General features: G+C 45.7%; 1 protein-coding gene and 1 pseudogene across 1 annotated transcript; both read right to left on the bottom strand.

The window, feature by feature from the left end:
• Nucleotides 1-3,982: 3,982 nt before the first annotated feature.
• Nucleotides 3,983-4,345, bottom strand: LOC118590757 (annotated as a pseudogene).
• A 10,878-nt stretch (nt 4,346-15,223) lies between these two features.
• On the bottom strand, nt 15,224-16,102 carry Defb136 (defensin beta 136). The gene is made up of 2 exons (XM_036198517.1): nt 16,048-16,102; nt 15,224-15,396 (listed from the first exon to the last, which is right to left on the bottom strand). Exons 1-2 carry the CDS (start codon nt 16,100-16,102, stop codon nt 15,224-15,226), a joined length of 228 nt encoding a protein of 75 aa, XP_036054410.1.

Raw genomic sequence — 16,102 nt, 5'->3', positions numbered from 1 at the left:
ATGGAAAGCTTTGTGTTCTGCAGGAAGTTGTCTTCAATCTGCAAAGCATAGCTAACTACGCACGAAAAATAAAGAAAAATTTTAAAAACTCCTCACTGATAGAAACTCTACTGCCACCTACTGGAATATGCGGGCACTGCATAGGTGACTCCAATGCGATGGAACTTCAGTAAAAAATGTGAGCGTGTGTGGCTCTGTCTGCTATGTATAAGCATATGCGCTGAAATAGCCCACAATGTGGCTGTAAATGATGAACAGAGCCTCCAGATGGCAGGCTCATCTGTCTGGGCTGGAACAGAGGTTCTGACAAAGGCCTCTGCTGTACTGCAGTGATTGGCTTTTTCTCTGCAGGTGTCTGAAGCCAATGTGGCAAAGTATTAACATCCATTAAAACGCACAGGTGCTCATATTGGGACCCGGTTTTATGTACTTGTCTTTGTGTTTAAAGTAGCCTGCCATATTCGCAGTAATAATCAGGTTATATAGCATAACCCTTTTTATTATGCTATATGAGATTCTGAGTCATCACATGTTGTATATCTACATTCATAGAAGGGTAATAAATAGCGGCAAGGTAGAGGGCTGGAGAGACGACTCAGCAGTGAAAAAGTGCCTTCTGCTCTTGCAGAAGACCTGGGTTCAATTCCCAGCCCTTACATGATAGCTCACAACTGTCTGTAACTCCAGTTCCAGGGGATCAGACATCTTCTCTGACCACTCCAGGCATCAGGCACACACATAATACACATACACACACACAGGCACTCACACATAAAAGTGAAATAAATCTTAAAACCCAAAGCCAATGACAAAACATGTAAAATGTGTAGTCTGGACTCCTGCAGCAACTGGGTTAATAGCAGGAGTACTTCAGGCTTCCTGGAGTGGATCTGAGGAACTGAGCACCATCAGACTCACGTGGGGCCAGGAGAAGAATGGTGGCCTTCAGCAGAGGGGACAACACGGAGACATGTGTGACAGATTTATTTACCTGCTGTCGCAAACCGCACTCCTTTCTCCGGGAAGATTCTGCAGGAACCATCAGAACATCAACAGCCTGGGGTCTGGACTCTGCAAGGAAGAGCTCCCGGGAGGCAGAAGGAGGTTGCTGAGATGTCCGCATTATGTCAAGGTTATGGCTGAAGACGCAGTCACACACCTCCCACTCCCACTGTCTGGCCTCAGTTCAGAGACACCTTGCAAAGCCAGCAGAGTGTTCGACGATTCTGGTACAGGCTCATAATATCTTAAAAAAAAATTCCAGGCACACCCTGCACTTTTATTTACATCATGTCTGTATTTATTAAGGTTGTTTCTATACATTTAAAAAATATAGCTGGGTGGTGGTGCACGCCTTTAATCCCAGGACTCGGGAGGCAGAGACAGGCAGATATCTGTGAGTTCAAGGCCAGCCTGGTCTACAGAGTGAGTTCTAGGACAGCCAGGGCTACACAGAGAAACCCTGTCTTGAAAAACTAAACAACAGCAACAACAAACAAAATAATCAAACAACAACAACAACAACAACAACAATTAGAAAAAAAAACAAAACAACAACAACAAAAAAAACCCCTTTGCTACAGTTTTGAAAGTGATTGTTTTGAATTATGTCTTGGGATTTAAAAAAAAGTCTTCATGTCTTCAGTTGTTTTCTTCAAAGCAAGATGAGAATCCTGAGGCTCCAGGCATGGAGAGGGAATTGAAAGATTGTATTAAGTACGAGCTGGTTTTGGTGGCTGGAGTTTGGACTGGACAAGTTTTGAGCGCCAGGAAGCAGACCCTGTTGATTGGGAAGTAGCTATCCTGTTGACCAGGAAGTAGATCCTGTTATCCAGATGCCTGGGTGTTGCATCTCACAGTGTGTGTGGTGGGGTGATGAGTTCTGAGGTCTGTAGAGAATAGCGGGATCTGAGGGTCCTTGTAAGTTAGGGCTCTTGAAAGGCAGAATGCTCAGTGGATGGAGCTTCCTTAAAAAAACCCACTTGTAGGTGAGGGAGACTTTGTCTAGGGCTCTAAATGTCACAAACATCTCCCATGTTGAACACTGGTCCCAAGCAACCCAGAAGTCCACCCAGGAATGAACTCACAGAAATGTGATATATACATAAAATTAAATATCACTTTTTAAAAAGGAGGAAACTGGGGTTGGGGAGATGGTTCAGCAGGTAAAGTGCTGGCTGTACAAGCATGAGGACCTGAGTTCAAATCCCAGAGCCCATTTGAAGAGCCAAGCATGTGCATATGTCTATAGCCTCTGCACTGCCATGGGCAGAGAAGGGAGGATTACTGGAGCTCACTGGCCATGGGCCTAGCTTCAGGCTCATTGGAGACCCTGTCTCAGGTAAACAGAGTGGAGAAAAATAAAAATCAAGAGGTTAGCCTTAACTAGACTCTTTCTGGATTTTCCTCTGCTGGGGCTGTTGCTTTCCAGTGAACCCCTGTCTATCAGGTGTGCTAGGCAGGCCTGGGTCATGTGACTGAGAGCCTTTACCACCTCATGTCTGCGCTTGCCTCCTTTTTAACCCCCAGCACATATTTGCCACTGAAAGCAAGGTCTTGAATAAACTTTTTTTTTCCTGGTTGTGTTTGGATCATCAGATCTAAAGCTGGTGAATTATAATCCTGTGATTTCTTTTCCACAAGTAATAGAGAAACTTATTTCTCTTGTAGAACAACTCGGATCAGGTGTCTAATGCAAACGACACCTTTTTGCCTTCATTCCAGTCCTGTCTTTGAGAGAGGCAGCCACCACTGTCAATTTGCTGTGTGAACCTTCCAGATCTTCCTCTATTCCCTGACACTTTGGTGGGGGGGTGCTTATATGGTGTCATTGTTGGCTTTATCAACTTGGCACAGCCTAGAGTCACCTGAGGAGGGAGTCTCCATTGCGGGATGGCTGAGATCAGACAGACCTGTGAGCATGCTGTGGGAGGGTGTGTATTAATTGTTGACTGATGTGGGAGAGTCCAGCCCACTGTGGGTGGCACCATTCCTTGGGCAAGTGGTCCTGGGCTACATAAGAAAGCTAGCTAAACATAAGCCCAAATAAGCCAGCAAGCAGCATTCCTTTGTGGTTTCTGCTTCAAGTTCCTGCTTGGATTCCTCCCCTAACTATCTTCCATGACAGACTGAGACCTGGAAGTATAAGCCAGATAAATTCCTTCTTTCGACAGCTTGCTTTTGGTCCAAGTGTTTTACCACGGCAGCAGAAAGGAAACTAAATGATATGCAAAATCCACAACGATATGCAAAATCCACAATGATATGCAAAACCCACAATGATATGCATAATACATAATAGTACGTATAATGCATATGAATTAGGGATCTTCCTTTGTGTATAAAGGTGCTTTTTGGCTAGGCAGTGGTGGCGCATGCCTGTAAGCCCAGCACTCAGGAAGCAGAGGCAGGTGGGTCTCTGTGAGTTCCAGGCCAGCCTGGTCTATAGAGCGAGATCCAGGAAAGGCCCAAAGCTAAACAGAGAAACCCTGTCTCGAAAAACCAAAAAAAAAAAAAAAAAAAAAAAAAAAAAGTGCTTTTTGTTTTTGACTGATACACAGTAACCCATAGGGCCTGGTCTAGTACATTCAATCACTCTGCCAAGTGACATTTGGCTTGTTTGTAACTTTTGCTACTATGAATAATTCTGTAATGAAATTCTCATGATTATTTCTTGTGTATACACAAAGATTTTTTTTTCTCTTGGGGAAATCTCTCTACCCTCAGACCAGTTTTACTTTCTTACTGAAAACTTCCTTCCCAAAAGAAGTGAAAGCCTGGTCCCTGTCACCTTGTGCTCAGACATCAGGAGCTGTACCTGATGATGATACATACTAGAGGATGATGCCCTGTACAAAACACAACAGATTCAAAATGAGGTGTTCCCTTAGCAAGGTTGGAGATTCAGACACTGGCATTTGGAATTTAGGATGCAGTCCTTGTTTTGGGGTGGACCACTGGGTGTTGGGCACAGTCTGTACTTCTAACCAGATCTGAATAGAAGAAATGGCCACCCGATTTAGGTAGAAAGAAATAAAGTGTTTGGTTTCCTGTGTCACCAAAGTTTTGCCCCACAGGAAGGGTTGTAATTTCCTGTCAAACTCCTTCTCAATATGGGTGGCAATATCCCTATGATATACTCCTCCAACAGTTGAGTAGCACAGTCTACAAGTCTTGAGTTCTGTTGCGTCTCTCCTGAAGTGTCTTCATGTTTTAATCATGCCTTCCAGTCACATTTGGTTGCTTTGGAGCAGGAACCTGCCAGCCAGCTGCTGAGGCCTCCTGGGAAAAGGGCTCGAGCTGCTGAGGCAGCAGAGGAGAGGTGGTCTACAGAAGCTTGACACATCTGTCGTGTGTGTGTGTGTGTGTGTGTGTGTGTGTGTGTGTGTGTGTGTGTGAGAGAGAGAGAGAGAGAGAGAGAGAGAGAGAGAGAGAGCGCGAGCGAGCATCGTTGCCATGTTGCCATGTGTGGAGGTCAGAGGACTGTTTACTGGAGTCTGTTCTCTCCTTCTACCATGTGGGACCTGGGACTCAGACTCAGGCTATCAGTCTTGTTTGCAAATGCCTTTATTCACTGAGCCATCTTGTTGGCCCAATGTGGTGGTCTGAAAGGAAATGGCCCCCATAGGCCCGCCCACAGGGAGTGGCACTATTTGAAAGGATTAGGACATGTGGCCTTGTTAAAGTAGATGTGGTCTTGTTGGAGGAAATATGTCACTGGGGTAGGCTTTGGGGTTCAAATGCTAACGCCAGGCTTAGTGCTTTTCTCTCCCTGTTGCCTGCGTATCCCGATGTAAAACTCTCAGCTCCTCCAGGACCATGTCTACCTGCATGGTGCCATGCTGATAATGGACTAAACCTCTGAGACTGTAAGCCAGCCCCAATCAAATGCTTGCCTTTATAAGAGCTGTCCTGGTCATGGTGTCTCTTCACAGCAACAGAATACTGACTAAGACACACACTGTTGTTGTTGGTTTTTTTTTTAGTGAGACCCAAGTCAACAGTTGAAATGGCAATTTTGAAAATCTAACATTCTAACGCAGTACATTCCCAAGATACACACTGAGTAACAGTGGGGAAATATTAAGTCTTTGTTTTTCTAAAGCAAACCATTATGTTTCTATAAGAGCAGAAAGCCTAGTTTGCACAGCAGCTGTGTGTCTGTGGATGATTGCTGACCCTCCTCAGCCGGCACCTTTCCCACTCGAGTGTGTGGTGGGAGGCGGTACCTGCTGACGTCAGGATGTGGAAGGAGAGAAGCCTAGCAAAATCCCAGGAAGCTCCCGCAGGCGTTCAGGAGCTGGGTGAGTGTGGGATCTGGGGGGAGACAGTGAGTCTCCAAGCCCCTTCTGTCTCAGGTTAGCGTCTGACCATCTGTCCATGGTACAGAGGCCAACCTATGGTGACACTTGTTGAGAAGAGAGGTCACTGGGTTGAAGTGTCTGCAGGAGCACAGAGACTAGATGGAAGACTGGCTGGGGACACACTGGCTGCTCTCTGGGAGGAGAGGAGACCTAACACAGGTGTTTCCTGATGTTGAACAAAATCCACTTCTTGCCTAATGATTACTTCCTCTCCTCCTCTTCTCTTCTCTTCCCAATTTTCCCTTCTCCACCTCCTCCTTCTTCTTGAGATAAAGGCTCATGCATCCCAGGCTGGCCTTGAACTCACTATGTGGCTAAGGAGAATCTTAGTGTCTTGATCCTCCTGCCTCTGTCTCCTGAGTGCTGGGATCACAGGTGAGCACCACCATAGCCAGTTTATGCTGTGCTGGGAATGGAACCCAGGGCTTCATGCATGCTAGGCAAGCAGTTCTACCAACTAAGCTACAACCCCAGCCCTCAGCTAGTAATTTCTGAAGACATGAGATGCTTGTAATGTATACATAGTCACAATGTGTGCTATCCTGAGTAAGGGCAGAAAGGCCAACATGGGTCCTGTGATCCAGCATACAAGAACCCCAGCTGCCTTTGGGAAGGCCACTGAGTCCCTGTTCACACACTCAACAGGTGGTACTTTCAGATTGATGGGGATAAAGAAGCCAGGTAGAGCTGACCACCTTCTCAGGCCAACACCAGATGGACCCTGGTAACAAAGATGTTACACATTTATTGACTGCTTCTTCTGTAGTTGGAAGTTACTCCAGTCCCACCCAGTTCCCATGTTTCTCTGGCCCCACCTGGCCCCATGGTCCTGCAGCTGCTTATAAAATAATCATTCCGCCAGGCAGTGGTGGCACACACCTGTAATCCCAGCACTTGGGAGGCAGAGGCAGGTGGATCTCTGTGAGTTCGAGCCCAGCCTGGTCTACAGAGCTAGTCCAGGACAGGCTCCAAAGCTACAGAGAAACCCTGTCTCGAAAAAAAAAAATCATTCAGAGGCATATTTTAACCACCAACTATTTGGCCTATGGCAGGCTTCTTGCTAGCTAGCTCTTTTGTCTTAAATTAACCCATTTCTACTCATCTATGTTTTGCCATGTGGCTGTGGCTTTACCTGCGTCCTATTACATGTTGCTCCTTGGATGGCAGATTGGTGTCTCCCCCCCACTCCTTTCTCCTTTCTCCTCTCCTTATCTCTCTTGGATTTTCCCGCCTGGCTCCATCCTGCCCTGCCATAGGCCAGTGCAGCTTTATTTACTAACTAATGGGAACAGCATATATTGTCAGTGTACAGAAAGATATCCCACAGCATCCTTCATGATGAACATGGAGCACTGATTTAGTTGTTCACTTGATTTTTACAAAAGGGCTTGAAGGCAAGAACTGTTGCACCCCACTTTGGTAGATTACCCACTGAGATCTAGAAAGGTTATAAAACTTTGCTGAAGTTTGTGCTTAAGGTCACATACTGTGGAAGGCTCTAAAACCTGCCCCGGTATGAACAACAGCATGAGCACCATCCTTAAATGCTGGGGCAGATTAGAAAAAGACACCAGCATCAAAGCCACCAGGGTAGTCAGATCATCTGATGGAGCATGGTTGCCTCCCCATCCCCTGCAGGAGTTTTCTCCTGTATCCCTGAAGTACCAGTGTGGAATGTGGGGTAATGGGACCACGGACTAATAGAGTCCTAGACTTCAGTTTCTGGACTGCCTAAAATGACTCTGTAGGACAGACTGAAGGCATGGGGGCTGTAGTTCCTGTGGGTGAAGTACCTGTAGGACCTTCCAGCAGCAGAGGGTGTTCAAAGGGGGCCTCCTGGGGTTGGAGAAGTGGTCAGTCAATAAAGTACCTGCTTTGCAAGCAGCAGGGCCTGAATCGGATCCCCAGAATCCATGCAAATAAAAACTCAAAACTCAAACCACAGCAACAACAAAATGTCAGGGTGGTGTGTATGTGTGTAATTCTATTACCTGGAAGGCACACACACACACACACACACACACACACACACACACACACACGCACGCAGCCTCCTATGTCATTCTGTGACTGTGTGTGTGGTGGCTGTCTGTACCCACGAATAGCACAAAGGAGGGGGACTGAAAGAGGTTCAAGACCCAAGAACAAGGCTGAGGTGCCCTTGATTTGAAGGCTGCAGCTGATGCTCTACAGAACTAGGTCCAAAGTAACCTGTGCCCAGTGCCACCTCCTGAGGCTCCCTCTGTTGGCCTGGAGCCGCCTCTGCTCCTCCTGACGCTCCCTCTGTTGGCCTGCAGCGACAAGGCTGATACAAGTTGGCTCCTCAGATGAGGTCATTTGTTATGGTGTCAGGGGAAGGGGAGGCGGTGGGAGCAGGGCCATGCTGTCTGCTATCCCCTTGCTGGCGCCACAGGGTGGACAGCCTGGGTCTTGTCTGGACAGTGCCTCATTCAGGGAGTGATGAGAAGGTACCGGGACTTCGGAAGTCAGGGAGCTCCAGGAGTCTGGAAGAGAAATGGGAACTAGCCCACAACATGCAGAGGGAACCATCATGGCCCCCAGACACCTGAGCTCTGCTTTATTCTGCAACACTTCTGCTGTTTCTCATTATCCTAGGAGCCCCCGCCTCCCCCTTGCTGGTTTTCAAAGGCCAGTCAGGAAAGCTTGGCTGTAAGATCCTTTTTTTTTTTTTTTTTCTGGAGTGATATGACCCACTTCCTAGTGCTACTTACTGATGTCAACATGTGCCACCCAGGTCTTCTGTGTGCACGTGGACTGAGGGGTTCTTAAAAACGCCAATGTTCATATACATGTTCCCAGAGTGTTTTCAAAACTCGTCATCTCCCTCATCACCCACCAGAAACAGCCCCTTCCCTGCTGCTGACACAGTGCTGTGCTCTTAAAATCCAAGTGAGTCTAGTGAGTGGCAGCCAGTGGTGCCACTGTCCCGTCTTGCTTCTGTTCCCCATTGTTTCCTCTGGGAGGTTGCCTGCCATGCTGTGCTGTTGTGAGTAGCAGAAACCACTCTTAGCGTGGGTGTGTTCCATTGTAACAACATCCCAATGTTGGGCTCAGGGGGTCCCCTCTGTCCCACCCTCAGAATCTATGTGCACAAAGATGGAAGGGAAAAAAAGCTATATAAGATTGTCTTCTGACCGCCACACATGGACTATGACACATACCCCAAGCACACAAGCACATACACAACCAAACACACAGATATGCACATACATACCACACACAGGCACATACATACCACACACCCATACCCCAAACACACACACATACATGCACATGTGCACACACCTCAAACACATATGTACATGTACAGTATACACACATGCATATACATACTGCACACATATGTATGCACACCCCAAAGACACATCACATGCATACACATGCATCACACACACCCCAAACACACACATATGCACATACACACCACACACTCACACCCCAAATTCACACAGTGCATGCACAATAGACACATATACACACACATATACACACACATGCATATACATACCATACACACATGTGTATTCATACCCCAAACACTTGCTCACATGCATATACACACACACCCCAAGCACACATGCACACATATACACACACATACACACACCACTTACACACATGCATGTATACCCCAAATACACATTCATATGCACACACATGCACCACACACACACATACACACACATCATATCTTCGTAGAAGTAATCTCAAGGGTTTTTATTAATATTTGAAAAGTTTTACTTGGAACTATCAACCTGACTTCTAAAATTTTATTATTTGTTCTATTTCATGATTATTTTCCTATTTCATGAAGAAATTATTCTTCTGCTGTAATCTATGATTTTTTAAATGGCATTTGTGTTTTATTTCAGGTAGAACGATGATAAAGTAATCCCACAGCTCCCTCTTTGTAGCTTGCTATCTCTGCTTCATTTTGAGTTTATTCTAGGATAGTGTGTGCAGGGAGCCTCCAACTTCATGTGCAGAGAGTCACCAAGTGTCCCTGACCCTAGTTAGTGAGCAATCCTTGACTTTTCCCACTTGACAGTGCATCCAGGCATGTGCTGCTACCTGTTCCCTTTGTTCAGACTGCATCATGGGCTCCAATGTCTAGAAGGGGGCGTGGGCTCACTCCTCATCTTCAGAAGTTCTGATGACAGTCTTATTTAGAAGCTTTCTTTGGGAGCTTGAGGATGAGTCTGTGTGATTGGAAGGTTTGTGAGATTACACCCAATTGCTAAATTGACAGGAAAGGTCTTCAACTTTCCGTCTGTGGACATCTTTTATGGATTCTGTTTCCAGAGTTTTAAAGCCATCTTCACTGATGCTTGCCTGTTCCTTGACACACTTTCTGCCCTATATTATCTTTTCTTTGTTTACTGTTGTGAAGAGGGTTTGCTGTTGTTGCTGTTTGTTCTGTTTGATTGCTTATTTTTAATCTGTGCAGCTAAATAGAGCATGGAGAGTATTTGGTATTTTTATTTTCCCAATGTCTTTTAGCTTGTGGTTATGTAAACAAACTCTGAATAAAGGGTATCTGATGATCCAGTTGGGTGTTTTGTAGAAATATTATGTGAACCACTAAGAAATGGACTGAGCTTAGATGCTCATTGGCTGATGAAGGAATAACGGAAATGTGATACACGCACAATGGCATTTTATTCTGCTATAAAAGCAAATGAAATTAAAAAGGAAAAAAAATGGATGGAACTGGAAAGTATTACCCTGAATGAGGTAACCCGAGTCCAGAAACACACATGCTGCGTATTCTCCCTCATATGTGAATCCTGGCTTTGAAGGATTTGTGTGTTTAATTTGGAAGTGTCTGCAGAGCCCAGGAAGCTAGAAAGGGGTCATGAGAGGGAGATGGGAGGAGGCCCTAAGGGGAGAGGGCAGGGTAGCACAGTGCAGGTGGTGCTGGGGAGGAAAATTTCGAGTTAAATTTAAGCAGGAATGGCGGCAGGGGTAAGGGAGAAAAGAGGAGAGGAGGGGAGGGGAAAGGAGAGGAGGGGAGGGGAGGAGAGGGGAGGGGAGAGGAGAGGAGGGGAGAGGAGGGGAGAGGAGAGGAGAGGGGAAGAGCAGCCGATGCTAAGGATATATGAAAAGCCCTGGGAAAGTCCACGGCTCCATAAGGTAATTAAAAAGATCTATAAAGAACGCTTGTGTGAGAAGGCACGCACATTGGTTTCAGAAGTTATCCTTTCTGACCTCTTAGGCAGTAGAATCTGGGGCCGGGCCTGAAATACTCCAGTAGTTCTTATTAGTGGACAGGTTCAGTCCCACTCAACATCTTCTGCTCATCAGCTTACGCGTGCTCTGTTATGTAAATGGTTATTACTCCCCATTTACAGATGGGCAACTAGAGTTTGGTAAGCACCTTTTCTAATGTCATTCAACAAAGAGTGACAAGGAATTGAGCCCAGACAGATGGCTTCCAAGTCTACATTCATGTGCAATTAAAATAAAATGCCAACCAACACATCACTTTTGCTAAGGGTCTTCATTACCATATCCAGCTGGAAATGGATTTTTGTCCTCCCAGTCAGTATTAGTAACCCTCCCAACACCACCCCATTCCTCTCCTCCCCAAGCCCCAGTGTAAAATCCCCGTCTGTGAAGTTTGTATCCAACCTCACACTTTTTCAGCTCTGTTCACAACTTCAAGTTGGAAGTGGGAAGAAGCCCTGAAGCCTGTACTTGCGCCCCCTGCTGACGGAAGCAAAAACTAGGGGTTGGCCTTCCTACCCTGGAAGTTTTCATTTCAGCCTACAGGGCTGAGAGAACCCCAGAGCTTTCAAAGGCAGGCACAGGCTGAGGATCACTCGTGGATTGCATTGAATTTTGGTCTATGTTCTTTTTAGACTTACCCAAGTTGGCATGTGTCCATTTTCCCAAACAATGAAGATTGAAAAAGATAAAACAATTTTTAATTGTGGCCTATCACCAGAAGTGTGATTGACAAGCATCATTATTATTACCAAGGCAATTCCACTTAGTTTATCTGGTAATCAAGAGAGGTTTATTTCTGGGGTAACTTACAGCCAATAAGGAAGGGGTCGGTTACAGGATCAGAGAGATGAGGTACAGTCCAGCCTCCAGGACCACGAGGGATCAAGAGAGAGAGAGAGAGCCAAGCATGTACACACCTCGGGTCTTAAGGGGTCTCCTCTAGGCCATGTCCCAGGGGTAGATCATAGGCAGGTGTTACTTGCTTTCACACTAGGGCCAGTATTTCAAAGTCAAGGCTGAAACAGTTACCCACTATAGACAAGCCTCTCCCCTTTCTGAACTCAGCTTCCACTGGTCTTCAGTCAGATGGTGTGTGTGTGTGTGTGTGTGTGTGTGTGTGTGTGTGTGTGTGTGTGTGTGTGCGCGCGCGCGCGTGTGCATAAAGGCCCTCTCCTTCTACCATGTAGGTTTTGGGGATCAAGCCTAGATAGTCAGGTATAGCAGCCTTCACCCGATGAGCTGTATTGCAAGGCTCCCTCCCAATTCTTTTTCATTGTACAACTCAGAGCCATTTTAAGTTGAAGGGTCCAGGAATATAGAAATATAAAATTATCAGCTTAATAAATAAAAGCAGACAGTCATCAGCTCTAAAGGTTAACTTCTAACAATGGCTTTTTGCTTTACAGCCAGCTCCTCTGTCCACAGCCAGGGGTTAACTTTTAACCCCCTTGCCCCTTATAGCCAACAACTGCCTGGACCAAAGATAACTTTTAATAGTTGTTTCTACGTGACTCCTAGCATGCACCCCGAGCCTGATGCTTTCCTGCTTACTGTAAAAGGGGCTCATAACCCCCCTCCATTGCCACAGTCCCAGAAATCCCAAACATTGGCTGTGGTGTCAGCTAGCTGACAAGCTTTTCTGCCCTGTGGTGATTTTTTTTTTTTTTTTTAATCCTGGTGATCAGACACTGGATGTGGCCTGTGAATTGAACCTGGGTCTTCTAGATCATCAGACACTGCTCTTAATCATTGAACTACCTCTCTCCTCCTGAGGTGATTTTTTTTTTTCTGGAATAAAGTTTGCTTCTGGTTTAATAGACTTTGGTGGTCTGTTCCCCATTATTGCAAAACCCCGAACCCAACAAAGTGTGTGCACGGATACGCAACGAGTCTCTAGAACTTTCTCTAATGAAGTCTATTCTGTTATTGAATTCTGACTGCATGCCTAGCACTGTGCTGCCCTTGACAAAAAGGAAGGAAGCAACTGACAGGTAAGACCTTAGAAAAGCCTTGGGTTTCTTGAGAATGCCCCTCATGGACTGGAGGCTGGTGTGCAAAGACTGTGAGTGAGTGAGACAGGTGATGACTGTGTGGTGGTGAGAAGGAGTCACCTCTGTAAAGCATGCTGCACACAGCCTCCATGCAGGCCAGGAACTGGAAACGAGCCTTGTCCCTTAGTATTGCAGAACGGCAGGACTAGTGGGTAGACGTAACTTTTTGGTATGTATACGGATTGGTACCCACCAAACTTGTTGTCGTTGGGGTTGGGTCTTTATGATGCTCATGGTCATTCACTCCTCAAGGGAAAAGATGAGGCTGGAGGGCACTCTGGGGGCTCCACACAGGCAGCCAAACAGCTGTTTACCCCCTTGAAGGAAAGGACAAGCAGTGTGGGGCTTTTATTACACCCCCTCTTCTCCCTTCCCTGCTGGGACCCATCTCTTTAGTTCCAGTTGTATATGTCAGGGGTGAATGTGTAGACACCAGTACCACGGAGGAGGAAAAAATCACTTGTAGGATCCAGCTAAAATATCACCAAGCTTCTTAAGCCATGGCTTGACCTTTGGAGAAGTCCTTGACTTTTCCAAGCAGTAGCTTTTGTGATAGAAGCTGGATTCCATGGTGTTTTCCTGTGGCTTGCAGCAGTTTTGTGGTCCTGGGATTGAACCCGGACTCTTGCACTTGTCAGCCAAGTGCTCTCATGCTTGAGGCACACACTAAGGCATACTCTCCAAGAATCATAATTTTGAAGATCTTAGTCTTCTTCGGTATCTGCTGGAGAGAATTCTGTGTCCTTTGCTTGCACTTAGCTATCAAAGTCAGAGAAACACTTTTGTATTATTGGCCAACATTATATGGCCTTGGGGACCACAAGGAAAATGTGAAATCTGATGAAAGAATTTTTTGCTTTTCTTTTACCTACTTTTCATTATTATTATTATTAATTAATTAATTTTTTGTTTTTCGAGATAGGGTTTCTCTGTAGCTTTGGAGCCTGTCCTGGAACTTGCTCTGTATACCAGGCTGGCCTTGAACTCACAGAGATCCACATGCCTCTGCCTCCCTAGTGCTGGGATTAAAGGTGTGTGCCACCACCGCCCAGCGATAGATAGGCTTTAAGGAGCCAATACAGGTTACCACACACTGTAGATGCTTCTGGAGGGGCTCCGAAGGGCTAACCAAAACATCGTGTCATTAGAGTTTAGCTGCGTGACTCCATCATGACCTTTAGGTTGTCTTTTTTTGCTAGAACTTTGAGAATCAGAAGCTGAAGCCCAATGGGCGGGTAGGTCCTTCCTGCTGTCCTAACAGAGCGTTCCTGCAGCCACAGTTTTGGGAAAGACCACTCTTTAGATGAAGTCGCCACCATTCCCTTTGCTCTGCAGTGAATTACAAGGATCCTGATGGATCCCCAAGGGGAGGCAGAACCATGTGTAGATGGCTTCATCCTGAACACGAGTGGGAGGAAGCATGGCAAAAGTAGGGATGTCAGGTGTGTGGGTACTTAAGGTCAAGGGCCTGTGTTGAGAGCCAGAAATGGAACTTAGAAAGTACTTTATGGCTTTGAGCCTTAAGGAGAGTTCTGAAGGGTTAGCATTTCAGGAATCTGGTTGGATTCATGACTTCTCATTGAAACTACAGCCCAGCCAAACTCCTATACTTCCCAAGTGAGAAGCATTTCAGAGCAACCAAAAGCAGACTGTGTGTGTGTGTGTGTGTGTGTGTGTGTGTGTGTGTGTGTGTGTGTGTTTTGCATGTTCCCAAATATTTAAATACACCTGTTCAGTTTGTATATTACTTATATGTCTATGTTTTTCAGGGCTCACTTGGTATTGGGTAATCAATTGATGTGTTCTTCCCTGGGGAAATAAATAGATGATGATGATGATGATGATGATGATGATGATAACAAGAAGATTAAAAAAAAAAAAAAAACTAGTGAAGATGGGCTGGGTTCAAATCCAGGACAAACTAATTTACTACTTGTATGATCTTAGGGGAAAAACTTCATCATTTGAAGAAACCAGATTCTGTTTTGAGGATTAAGTAGTTTGATACATGCAAAACAGTTTAAAGACTGGTAGCATCATGGCAGCTACTGTTTCTGTGCTTAGGGAATGACATTCCCTTGGGCCTGAGGACTTGTATGGAGCAGCTGAATTTATTTTAATATTTTTGTTCAAATTTAATTGAATTTCATGTTTGTGGTGTCTATCTGTGTACTACATATGTGATGTGCCTGCAGAGGCCAGAAGAAGGCATCAGATCACCTGGAACTGGAGTTACAGATAGTTGTGAGCCACCATGTAGGTGCTGGAAATCAAACAAAGGTCCTCTGGAAGAGCAGTCGGTACTCTTAACCACTGAGCCCTCTCTCCAGCCCCAGGCAGGAATTTATGATTTAAGAGAAGCAAGAAAAAGCAGGAAGTACCATTCACTGCAATGCTTCTTCACAAAGTACATCTGGAATCCTACCAGGAAACAGCAAATCAGCCAGTGTGATCCCATTTTCCCCCACAATCTCTCTTATTGAGCTCGCAGAACTTAAAGACAGATTGGGAACTTTTAATTATTCGCACGACCTTTTAATTGGAGCAGTGAAGCATAGGTCATCTAACTTTGCTTTGAGGAGGTGCAAATAGTTTTTCCTCTTTACAACAGGACATTATGTTGTGACAGAAAGCTATCCATGTCCATCCTGGCCTACAACCAAAGAAACAAAGGCCTTGGACTGAAGTACATGTTCGAAACTCTATACCTCTATGCCCGACCGTACAGTTACCTGAAGGAATAGAGAAAAAGAGAAATCAGTTTTCAGGAGGCTAGGAGCAAAGCCAGTCTTGTTTTCTCTTGCTGGTGGAGGGTTTGGAATCTGTTGAGTCCCTTTCTGGGACCCATCCTCTTGCTTCCCATCATATCTCAGTGAGACTGTAGGTCTAGGTCTATGAAAAGCTGGTGGTGGTGGCATATGTCTTTAATCCCAGCACTCTAGAGGCAGAGGCAGGCGGATTTCTGGGAGTTCAAGGCCAGCCTGGTCTACAGAGTGAGTTTCAGAACAATCAGGGCTACAAAGAGAGATCCTGTACCTATCAACCAACCAACCAACCAACCAACCAACCAACCAACCAACCAACCAACCAACAAAACATAGTTTAGAGGAAACAGGAATCTGGTGGCTGAATAGGGATGCACGCATCATGAAATGGGCTCCCCTCTCTAAAGATCCCTGGGGTCTTCAGGAAATAATGAAAAATAACTAGTGTACAGAATGACACCTCGATACCCCTTACCCACATCTTAGCCCTAACCGACTGACCCATCTCCTATGGGTGGAACTTCCTATGCTGGGCTTATACTGTTTATTTGTTTGTTTACTTATTTTAACTTTAGGCTCTGAGCCCTTAGGAGCCCTTTTCATATTCAGACCTCCTACCTGCAGGCAATGAGATCACCAGGTAGAGCAGTAAGCCAGAAAGATGCAGGCGCAT

This window comes from Onychomys torridus, chromosome 9 (assembly GCF_903995425.1).
Source record: "Onychomys torridus chromosome 9, mOncTor1.1, whole genome shotgun sequence".
Classification (NCBI taxonomy): domain Eukaryota; kingdom Metazoa; phylum Chordata; class Mammalia; order Rodentia; family Cricetidae; genus Onychomys; species Onychomys torridus.
Note: the sequence above shows the minus strand (reverse complement) of the source record. Positions and strands in the feature narration are given on the sequence as shown.